Below are 11,864 nucleotides of genomic sequence, written 5' to 3' on the forward strand. Positions count from 1 at the left end.
GTCTCAGAATCACCAACATAGACACTCTGAACTGTTACTTACAGAGTTTTAGAAGTGCTTTGGTTTATTAACTGAGTGTGTATGCATCTGAGTCTCTTGGAGGGTGGTTCCCCCACATCCACGTTCCTGGTCAGATGCCTAGGACTAGAATTTGCATTTCCAGTAAGTTCTCAGGGGATGCTGAGGCTACTGCCCACACACCTTACCCAGAGAGTCAGTGAATCAGTTAACCTTCCCTTGCCGCTGGGAAGTAAGAACTGCTGTGATCGTTTATGCATGAGGAAGCTAAGGAGGTCAGATAACTTCTGGGGAGGGGGTTTGGGGGGACACAGTCAGTAACAGATAAACAGACTTATGCTTCAACTCTAGGAGACGCTCATAACCATGGTAGTTGACAGTGGAGGTGCCAAGAGAGCACAGAAGAGACCTGGAGAGGAGACAATGTAGCAAATCCTGAAGGAAGTTGTGTCTGGGCATTAAAGGGTGTGGGAGCTGCACGTTAACACCCGAAGAGCAGAAGAGGCCCAGCTTCTGTAGGAAACAGGGCACAGTTTGATCTTGCCTGGGCAGGTCTTGTGACCTAAGTTGTCCCCTGAAGGCAAAAGACAGTGTCCTGAAATTCAGGCCTGTGTGACTGCTTGGGGAAACTTCCTCCTCCTTCACCTTCTCTTGATAAGACCTGTGTGACCTGACTTCGTGAGGAGGAACTGAAGTGTCAACACTCGGAGCTGATAGTGACAACACACACACACACACACACACACACACACACGAGGTCATGCATGCTAAGACCTGTGATTGTGAAAGTTCAGCTACTGCTTCAACTTTGTTCTGGAGTGTGAGGAGAGAGAAGTTGGGGTTTATTCTCCTTCTTTGGAAGGTGGGGCTACTTAGCACCCTGGAGCTCTTTTTCTTCTTTTTAAAGATTTCGTTTTTATGACTTTTTAAAAACTGGTGTCTGTGGGTAGGTGTATGTGAGTGCAGGTGCCTTGAGAGGCCGGTGTAGCTGCTGGCACTGAGCCTCCTGGAGTGAGTGGTGGGAACAGAACCCAGGTCCTCTGGAAGAGCAACATGTGCTCTTAACCACTGAGCCATCTCTCCAGCCCATTACGACTATGGCTGTAGCGCCCTTCTTCCCCTTGGCCTTGGTGACAGTCATTTTACTGTTTACTCTATGTTATCGAACCATAGATTTTGTTTCAGGTCTCACTCTGTAGCCCAGGCTATCTCTGAACTCACGAAGCTTCTTTCTCATCTTCCTGGGATTATAGGCATGCACCATCACACCCAGTTTCTTAATTGTTTTAGATAGCTTGGTTCTGCCTTAGGGTGACACAGAAATATGAAAAGCATTTCACATGTTAGTAGGTTCCATTATAAAAAGATATTTCTTAGGGCTGGAAATCCAGTTCAGCTGGTGGGTGTTTGCTTAGGACACATGAAGCCTTGGTTACCATCTTGGTACCCTATAAACTGCCACGCACTACATACTTGTAATTCTAGCACTCAGGAGGTGGGAGCAGTCAGAGCTTCAAGGGCATCCTTGGCTACATAGTGAGCTTGGGGGATAAAGGACGTCTCAAAAAACAAAAAGACAGTTCTATACAACTATTACTACTGTTGAAAGAAATTTTTAAAAAGTGACAAACAGGGTTTAAGATTAGTAACACATTGTGAGGCAGTGGTAGTGCATGCTTTTAATCCTGGCACTGAGGAGGCAGAGGCACGAGGATCTCTGTGAGTTGATCTCTGTAGCCTGGTCTACAAAGAGAGTTCCAGGATAGCCAGGGCTACACAGAGAAACCTTGCCTCAGAAAAAGAAAAAAAAAAAAAAAGAGTAACAACACATACACATACACAAAGCCAAAAAAGTAACAGTTGTAAATGTTTATTAATCAAAAACAAAAGATTAGCAACACACAGGGCCAGGGAAATGGCTCAGTCTTTAAGGATCCTGACTGGTGTTGTAGAGGACCCATGTGTTGGCTCACAACTGTTTGCAACTCCAGTTCCCGGGGATCTGGTGCCCTCTTCTGGCCTCTACAGACATTTGTGTGCTTATAGTGCATATACATACAGGCAGGTAAACACTTTTACATAAAATAAAAATAACTCTTTAAAAGAATTCTTCCAATTTTCTTTTGAAGTCCTGTTTATAAGGTTTTTAATTTGTTCTTTGATGAATTCATACAGTGTCTTTTGATCATATTCATTCCCCTCTCCACCTTCTCCCTACCCATCTAAATTCATTTTCTCCCCCTTTCCTTCCCCCTCCACCCCCCCTCAAAACCAGCCCATGTGTTGACTGATTGATTGGGGGGGGGGTTGTCCTGGAGTGTGGTCAATATACCAGGTGTCACTTCATTGGAGAAAACCAACTCTCCCTCTCATCAGCAAACAAGTGCCCACAGTTCTCTAGGTAGGAGTGGGACTCCAGCCCCCTCCTTTGTGGCGGAATTTTGAGTGGTGTGAGCCCGTGTAGGTCTTATGCATGCCATCCTAATCTGAGTTTATACATCCGTCTGTCCTGCCGAGTCTGGAAAATACTGTTTCCTTGAAGTCATCTGCTACCTCCAGCTAGCTCTTGTTATCTTACCAGCTCCTCTTCCACACACATCCTGGAGCCTTGGGGGGTGTGGTGTAGCACAGACATTCCATTCAGGGCTGAGCATTCCAATTCTGTTATTCAAAAGACAGGTATTTTATGATCTGCGTGTGCGTGTGTGCGTGTACACACACACACACACACACACACACACTTTTAAGGGTTACCATAATCTTCCATGTCTCTCTGATATAAACATACTGGAGTGTTTATTAAGGACAGGAATAATAATCCATTCAGTTTTAAAGATTATAGTATTGATACTTTGAGATATTCTATCGGTTCTTTACCCCTGTATATGCACTTGTGGTTTCCAGAAGCACTTTTACATGTATTTTCTATTGCTCGCATGTTTACATTATAATGACGTGTAACAAGCTTTCCTGTACCATAGGCCAGCTACAAATGCATGCATACTGTGAAAACCCGGATATAGTGCTGTGTGGAAATAAGAGTGACCTAGAAGACCAGCGGGCAGTGAAAGAGGAGGAAGCCAGGGAACTCGCAGAGAAGTATGGGTGAGTATTCCTGGGGCGGGATCTGGAGGAACCGTTTTAACAGAAGCATTAGCGTGTGAGCAACTGAAATGACAAAGTGAGAGCTTAAAGTAAACCGCTTTGCTTTTGGCCTTGAGAGGTAGCAAACACCTCTCATTCTATGAGTGTCACAGTGGGACTTATAAAAGAAACACAGGTTAGGGGCGCCCTCTGGTATCTTGGTCTCCTTTTGTTAACCTTGGAATTTGCAGGAAAAGAGCCCTGAGTGCAGATGCTGGCCGCAGGGCCTTCTGTCCAACATACAAACAGAAGAATCTTGTTTATTTATTTACCTATTTACTTACTTACCTTTTTGTAATGAGAGCGAGCAGGCCTGCTTTTCGTCCTGCCCAGCTCCTGCATGGCTAGCTTAGCCCCGGAAATAACAACACACAAACTGTATTCTTTTAAACACTGCCTGGCCCATTAGTTTCAGCCTCTTATTGGCTAATTCTCACATCTTGACTAATCCATTTCTAATAATCTGTGTAGCACCACGAGGTGGTGGCTTACCAGGAAAGATTCAGCATGTCTGACCTGGCGGCTGGCTTCATGGCGTCTGACCTGAGGTATCTGCCTCATTGCCTTCTTCCCAGCATTCTGTTCTGTCTACTCCACCCACCTAATTTTCTGCCCTGTCAGGCCAAGCAGTTTCTTTATTGATTAACCAATGAAAGCAACAGATAGATAGAAGACCCTCCCACATCACCTATTTGTTTATTTATTTAGAGGCAGGGGTTCTCTGTATAACAGTCTTGGCTGTCCTCACCTACTCACTCTGTAGACCAGGTTGGCCTTGACCTGAGATCCTCTGCTTCTGCCTCCCGAGTGCTGGGATTAAAGGTGTGAGCAGCCACCCCTGCCCCTGCCACCACCACCTGGCTACCAGAAGACTCTTAGAATAAGGAAATCCTCTGTGTTCAGCAAGGAAATGTCAAAACCACTTTACATACCTTGTTGCAGAGTCCTGGCAGTTGGGAAGGCCTCATTGGGTATGACTTTGGGGAAGAGGTGAAGATGCCCTTTGGTTTAGGCTGATTTTTGAGTGGCGGGTCAGAAACTCTCTTCCTTTTCAGCTCTTGTAGGAGGTTCATGGGGGCACCACGGGGCCACCCCGGGGCTTGTGCATGAAAGGGGAGGGTGGACTCCAGAGAAGTTACTGCCTCACTTTGACTTCCCTCTCCTGACTTCTGAGAATGGAAATGTAGAAAAAGTAGGAGGCAAGGATGGAGCCATTGCTCGGCAGTTAGAGCGCTTGCTCCACAATCGCAAGGACCAAAGTTTGGACCTGTCACCCACGTCACAATCTGGGTGTCTGGTGGATGCCTGTAACCCCAGCTCAAAGGGAAGCAAAGACAGAATCACCGCTAGGGCTTGCAGGCTCTGGTTTTCCGTGGTCTGATGGAGGTTTAGGAGGGACTAAAGGATGGGACTCACCTAGAGGGTGAAGGGGGGAGTGGAAGGTTAAGTTGGCCAGGCGGGAAGAAGCCAGACTCTGGGGGGCTTTGACTCTCTGCCAAGGACACAGGGAGCTGGAGGCTTTTGAGTACCGAAAGGTGTTACACTCTTCCATGCCTGCTTGGGAACTGCACGTGGGGTAAGATGGAGGGCGAAACACTGGTAAGAGGCGGGCAGTGATTTGTGAGGTGGTCAGGAGCTGGATTTCTGGAGCTGGATTTCTGGGAAAGGAAAAGAGGGGTACAGGAGAGAAGACACACAGGGTGGGACGGGGCATGACTTTAAGCCTCTGGCCATTGCCACTTCACCTAGGGAATTCCAGCACCCTGCTGGCTTACTCTGGCAAGGAGATGCAGTGAGATGCGGAGTGTTTCATGCCCGGTCCACCCTAACCAAAGATCTAATTCTGGGAAATGCTCAGCCTGGCCACAGCAGCATACCATGTGTGGGGGGCCTGGGCGCTGGTGACTTTAACAGCTTGCCACGTGGTTTTCTTATGCAGCTATCGTGACCAGCCAGCCTACTTGGGAGATTCTGAGCTAGAGGCTGGCAGAGCTCACAGGCAGTTCCGGTATCCCCCACCTCCCCCTTGAGAGGCACTCAAATAGTGTGGAAAGGAAATGGGGGTGGGGTAGGGGAAGGAGCAAACCCCACAAGTCAGACTCAGTGCTGAAGGGAGGCTGTTTTGCAAGGAGATAAGGAGGAAGTCAGCTGTGAAGCAATAGAGGCCGTGGTTATCACCCGTGCTTTTGAGACATGAATGAAAAAGTGGGCGGACGAGAAGAATCTTTCAACAAACATTTCTCAAGCACCTGCGGAGTAGAAGGATCAGCCCCTTTCTCGTTACTCCATTTTGGGTCTCAGGAATCTGCAGTCTGCCTGGCATCAGAGAGTTCTGTTTCGTGTTGTACTGGGGTTCTGAGTTATGTGGGGACTGTCTTTCCCTGTGTCCAGCATGCACTGGCCATGGAAGACACCACAAAGATGAGTTAAAATGAGAAGAGTTTTTTGTTTGTTTTATTAAGGGTTTTATTGTTTTGTATTACTAGGAATCAAACCAAAGGTTCACACTTACTAGGCGAGCATTCTGCCACTAAGCTATGCCCCAGTCCCACCCCACACCCATGAGAAGAGGTTTCTGTTGTTGTTGTTTTTGAGACAGGGTTTCCCTGCATAGCTTTGGAGCCTGTCCTGGAACTAGCTCTTGTAGACCAGGCTGGCCTCGAACTCACAGAGATCCACCTGCCTCTGCCTCCTGAGTGCTGCGATTAAAGGCGTGCGCCACCACCGCCTGACTTGAGAAGAGGTTTTAATTGACGAGGGTAAAGGAAATGTTTGGAGAAGGGAGGAGAGGGGTGGAGACAGTCCCTGCCCCTTTAATCACAGAGGATAGTTGGTGGAGGTGATAAGCTGCTTTGGCTGCTTTATTCTGAATGGAGGAAACCAAGAAGATGGTGAATGGGACGAAAGGACAACTGAAGGACACACTGGTGTGCTGTGCAGGTGATTGGCTGCAAGTGAATGACACACTGGTGTGCTGTGCAGGTGATTGGCTGCAAGTGAATGACACACTGGTGTGCTGTGCAGGTGATTGGCCACAACTGAATGACACACTGGTGTGCTGTGCAGGTGATTGGCTACAACTGAATGACACACTGGTGTGCTGTGCAGGTGATTGGCTGCAAGTGAATGACACACTGGTGTGCTGTGCAGGTGATTGGACACAGATCTGAGATGAGGACTCTATACCCCTTGCTGGTTAGTGATGAGGGAAGGTGCCCAAAGTTTCTACAATGAAAGCTCAGTTGGAAATCTTGATTCACGCTGAGAAGTGATGGTGCCTGTCTTTAATCCCTATACTCAGGCCAGCGGATCTCTGTGAGTTCGAGGCCAACCTGGTCTACAGAGCAAGTTCCAGGACAACCAACCAGGGACAGAGAAACTGTCTTAAAATAACAAAATCAAACCTTTATTCACAATGTCAGTGGAAGATAGCAGACATTAGTACAGATCTTGTTTTGGATTTCAGGGGTCTGAATTTAGCAGTGCTCTGTATCGACTCTGGACTGGGTAACATGTGCCTGCATCATTTGGTCCCCGATCAATCATTTGATTCCTTGTAAGCTTGGCATCTTTGAATTGAGAAAGAAATTAATGGGACTGGAGTTATGGCTCTGTGGTTAAGAGCACTTGTTCCTCTTGCAGAAGACCGGGGTTTGATTCCCAGCACCCATTTGGTGACATACAACCAGCCATTCATAACTCCAGATCCAGGGGATCTAATACCCTCTTCTGATTTCCTCGGGCACCAGGCACACATATGGTATACACATACACATATATAAGCAAAACACTCATACACATACAAAATTTAAAAAGTTAGAAATCAATGGTTTATTGTTGCGCATACTTTGAAACCACATAAGTAAGCTACAACCAAACACACAAAACTGATTCCTGGAACCCATTGTAACTCGATAGTTACTGAGGATCCAGATTCCATTTTCTGAAGTCTTCCAGGCTCAGGTGTTCATCACACAGCCCATTCCTGTGAGCACTCAGCCTCCAGCAAGACTCACCGTGAATTCTGGATCCACATGTAAGTCAAACACCTAGATACCTGGGACAAAACTCTCCACACACTCTCGCTGTCGTTCTGACAACTTCTGCAGTGCTGGGAACTGACCCCAAGGCCTTGCACATGCCAGGCAAGTGCTTTCGTGTGTGTGTGTGTGTGTGTGTGTGTGTGTGTGAAGTGCAGGTACCCACCAGGTTTGCCACAGGTGCCAGAGGCATTGCATCCCTCTGGAGCTGGAGTTAGAGGCAGTTGTGAGTACCTGATATGGGTGCTGGGAACTGAACCTGGGTTCTCTGCAAGGACGGCAGGCTCTCTTAACCACTGAACCATCTCTTAATCCTTAGCAACTCTTCGCAACTTGGTTTTAAGTTCCCAGTTTTGCTAGGACAGGGTCCAAAGCTACAGAGAAACCATGTCTCGAAAACCAAAAAAAAACTCCCAGCTTTGTCAGTAAATAAATAGAAAAGAAGTCAGCTGTTTGGGGTTCTGCCCTGCGGATATCCTGGTGGAGATCTGCAAATGACACAGTCTCTTGATGGGAAGCTGCTGTCATTTTGTTTACTTGATGTTTTTATTTTCAAATTGTGATGAGTCGGCTGGGTGGTGGTGATCCACACCTTTAAACCAGCACTCAGGGAGCAGAGGCAGGTGGATCTCTGAGTTTGAGGTCAGCCTGGTCTACAGAGTTCCAGGACAGCTAAGGTTACATAGAGAAACCTGTCTCAAGAAACATAAATAGCCGGGCGGTGGTGGCGCACGCCTTTAATCCCAGTACTTGGGAGGCAGAGGCAGGTGAATCTCTGTGAGTTCGAGACCAGCCTGGTCTACAAGAGCTAGTTCCAGGACAGGCTCCAAAGCCACAGAGAAACCCTGTCTCGAAAAACAAAAACAAAAACAAAAACAAAACCAAAAAACCAAAAAAACCAAAAAAAAAGAAAAAAAAAAAAGAAAAAAGAAACATAAATAAATAAGTATTCTTTCTGCATGTGATTTTTAGAGACAGGGTTTCTCTGTGTAGCAGCCTTGGCTGGCCAGGAACTTACTACTTTAGACCAGCCTCAAACTTTAGACTGGCCTCAAACTCAGATCTGTCTGCCTCTACCTCCTGAGTGCTGGCATTAAGGTGTGCTCCACCAGGCCCAACTGTGATGAATCTATCTGTAAGAGCACATGAAAAGTTGCCTGTGTCTTCACAAACTCCAAACATTTAACAAGGGGCCATGTGTAGGTGGATGTCAATATCAACCATCTCTTCGCAGACGGCTAGCAAGACAGCTCCAAGGCAGTGCTGCTTTAGCACCATCATGTGGACATAACGGGTAGTGCCAGTTTTCTCTGGTTAAAGTAATGATCCTTTTGAATTGATACCTACATACCTAAACTTTTTTTTTGGTTTTGTTTTGTTTTTGTTTTTCGAGACAGGGTTTCGCTGTAGCTATTAAGCCTGTCCTGGAACTAGCTCTTGTAGACCAGGCTGGCCTTGAACTCACAGTGATCCATCTGCCTCTGCTCCCTGAATGCTGGTTTAAAGGTGTGAATCACCACCACCCAGCCGACTCATCACAATTTGAAAATAAAAACATCAAGTAAACAAAATGACAGCAGCTTCCCATCAAGAGACTGTCTCATTTGCAGACAGCACTCATCACTGCCTGGCATACCTAAACTTTTTAAAAATACTTTTTTTAAAAAAAAAATAATAATATATAGGGGCTGGAGAGATGGCTCAGAGGTTAAGAGCACTGACTGCTCTTCCAGAGGTCCTGAGTTCAATTCCCAGCAACCACATGGTGGTTCACAACCATCTGTACTGAGATCTGGCACCCTCTTCTGGCGTGCGGGCATACATCTAGGCAGAATGTTGTATACATAATAAATAAATAAATCTTTAAAAAAAATAATATATACACACATGCACGTGCACACACATACTTGCATACTGGCTTTTTGAGATAGGGTCTTCCAGAACCATAGCCCTGGATGGCACCTAGAACTCCCAAGCAGCTCTTGAATGTGCAGAAATGGTGCCTCGGTCACGCTGGGATTGCTCTGGGCACGCACCACCCTGTGCAGCAGGAATACTGATTCTGAAAGAAGACTCTCCTGTCTGAATGTTTGTGCTAAGTGCTGCGCATGCTGTCTCATCGCTTTAGCACCGTGACCTCATGAGCTCACACCTCTTCCTAGGTAAGGAGAGGCCTCCAGAGCTGTGCTGGGAGCGCAGTGCTTGCTCTGCAGCCCAGAATCCTTATTTATTTAATTAACTTTATTATTATTATTATTATTATTATTATTATTATTATTAATTATTATTGGGTTTTTTGTTTGGTTGGTTTTCAAGACAAGGTTTCTCTGTGTAGACTTGGCTGTCCTGGAACTCACTCTGAAGACCAGGCAGGCCCTGAATGCCCAGAGATCTACCCGCCTCTGCCTCCTTACTGGGATTAAAGGAATGGCCCACTGTTGTGGAGTATTAGTTTAAGTATGTAAAGGTGTGTTGCATTTGTTTATGCTAAATTTGTTTAAGTATGTAAAAGTGTGTTGCTTTTGTTTCTGCTGCATTTGCTTAACTATGAAAAGATGTGTTGGTGTTTTACCTTGCCTACCTAAGGCATCTGACTGGTCTAATAAAAAGCTGGTCAGTCAACAGGCCAAGAAGGGATAGGTGGGGCTGGTGGGCAGAGAGAAAAGGGGAACCAGCCAGGCAGGAAAGCAGGACGGATAGTATGGAGATGAGGTAAATGAGCCTCCTTGGGGCAGAACATAGATTAACAGAAATGGGCTAATTTAAGTTTTAAAAAAAAGACTTAGCTAAAAACAAGCCTAAACTGTAGGGTCTGAGGAAACCCTAAAGGAGGACCCCAGACTCAAATAGTATGGAGGAGCAAAGCGTGTTTATTATACCACATGCATATGGGATCGCTCACCTGTACAAAATGGCGACAACCCCGAAAGGGACGTACAGGCTCCTTTTAAGCGTGGCTAAGGGAGTCTCAGGGTCAGTTATATAATTGGTTAAGCAAGCAGCAGTTATATTAGCATATTTTTAACTGGCTGAGGTTTAGTCTTATCACTTTTGGACACATCTGTGCAAGCTTGGCCGTGACTCAGAAAGGGGCTGCTGGGTTTGTCCTTGAGATACTGAGGCTGGCTTAGGCCCTCTGTGTTCTCTCTCTCTCTCTCTCTCTCTCTCTCTCTCTCTCTCTCTCTCTCTCTCTCTCTCTCTCTCTCTCTCTCTCTCCTCTCCACCCTGAGTGTAAGGGACCTTGTAGATAAATGACCCTTGGTTGGGAAAGACAACTGTTTTGTACTTCTCAGAGAACTGTATATTCAATTGTAAAAACTGAAGAGTGTTTAACCCCTTCAAAGCTAAGGCAAAGCATTCTTAATTAAGTCTCTGTGTCATGATTTGGGGGCTGATGGCCCAAGAAAGCTTGCTACACACTGTCACAGCCCAGCCCATTCACACACCACCTTTAATCCCAGTATTTAGGAGTTAGGGGTGTGTGTGTGTGTGTCTGAGTTTATCGTCAGCCTGGCCAAAGTAGCAAATTCCAGGACAGCCAGGGCTTCTTAGATCCTGTCTCAACAAAACAAAACACTGCTTATCTGTATTTTGTATGCCTGTGAATGGTTTGCCTGCATATCTTCCTAAGCATCACATGCATACAGTGTCTATGAAAAACAGGTGTCTGATCCTGAGACTGGGGTTAGCTACCACATGGAACTGAATCCAGGCCCTCTGTAAGGCGGTCTGTGCTTTTTATATTCACTTTCTCAGGCTCAGACTTTGTGATTTTTTTCACTTTTCTTTGTTTTTTTTTTTTTGTTTTTTTTTTTTTGTTTTTTGTTTTTTGAGACAGGGTTTCTCTGTAGCTTTGGAGCCTGTCCTGGAACTAGCTCTTGTAGACCAGGCTGGCCTTGAACTCACAAAGATCTGCCTGCCTCTGCCTCCCGACTGCTGGGATTAAAGGCATGCACCACCACTGCCACGCTGACTGTGGATTTTTTTAATTGCCTTTCCAAATGTATAAAATATCCAGGGCTGGAGAGATGACTCAGTGGTTAAAAGATCTACTTTCCTTAGAGGAACAGAATTTGGTCTCTAGTTGGCTCTTAACTGTCTGTAATGTCAGTTCCTGGGGATCCAGCACCTTCTTTTGTCCTTGTAGGCACCTGCACTCACATGAATACACACATGCACACACACACATAATTAAAAATAATAGAAGTTTTTTTTTTGGGTTTTTTTTTGTTTTTTGTTTTTTGTTTTTTTCAAGACAGGGTTTCTCTGTGGCTTTGGAACCTGTCCTGGAACTCCCTTTGTAGACCAGGCTGGCCTCGAACTCACAGAGATCCACCTGCCTCTGCCTCCCGAGTGCTGGGATTAAAGGCGTGCGCCACCAACGCCCGGCCTAATAAAAGTCTTTTTAAGAGTATAAAATATTAGCCGGGCGATGGTGGCGCACACCTTTAATCCCAGCACTCGGGAGGCAGAGGCAGGCGAATCTCTGTGAGTTCAAGTCCAGCCTGGTCTACAGAGCTAGTTCCAGGACAGGCTCCAAAGCCACAGAGAAACCCTGTCTCGAAAAACCAAAACCAAAACAAACAAACAAAAAAAAAAGTGTAAAATATTAAGCCAGGAGTTGTGGTACACATCTGCAACCCAAATAGTGCATAGGCTGAA

General features: G+C 46.0%; 1 protein-coding gene across 1 annotated transcript in view; it reads left to right on the plus strand.

Moving 5' to 3' along the window:
- The window catches only part of Rab27a (RAB27A, member RAS oncogene family), a 56,810-nt gene that overhangs the window by 40,878 nt on the left and 4,068 nt on the right, over positions 1 to 11,864 (plus strand). The window contains exon 5 of the mRNA XM_057768904.1: positions 3,000 to 3,123. Coding sequence (XP_057624887.1) covers positions 3,000 to 3,123 — 124 coding nt within the window. The remainder of the gene's footprint in view (positions 1 to 2,999; positions 3,124 to 11,864) is intronic.

The sequence above is a fragment of the Chionomys nivalis genome, chromosome 4 (genome assembly GCF_950005125.1).
Source record: "Chionomys nivalis chromosome 4, mChiNiv1.1, whole genome shotgun sequence".
Taxonomy (NCBI): domain Eukaryota; kingdom Metazoa; phylum Chordata; class Mammalia; order Rodentia; family Cricetidae; genus Chionomys; species Chionomys nivalis.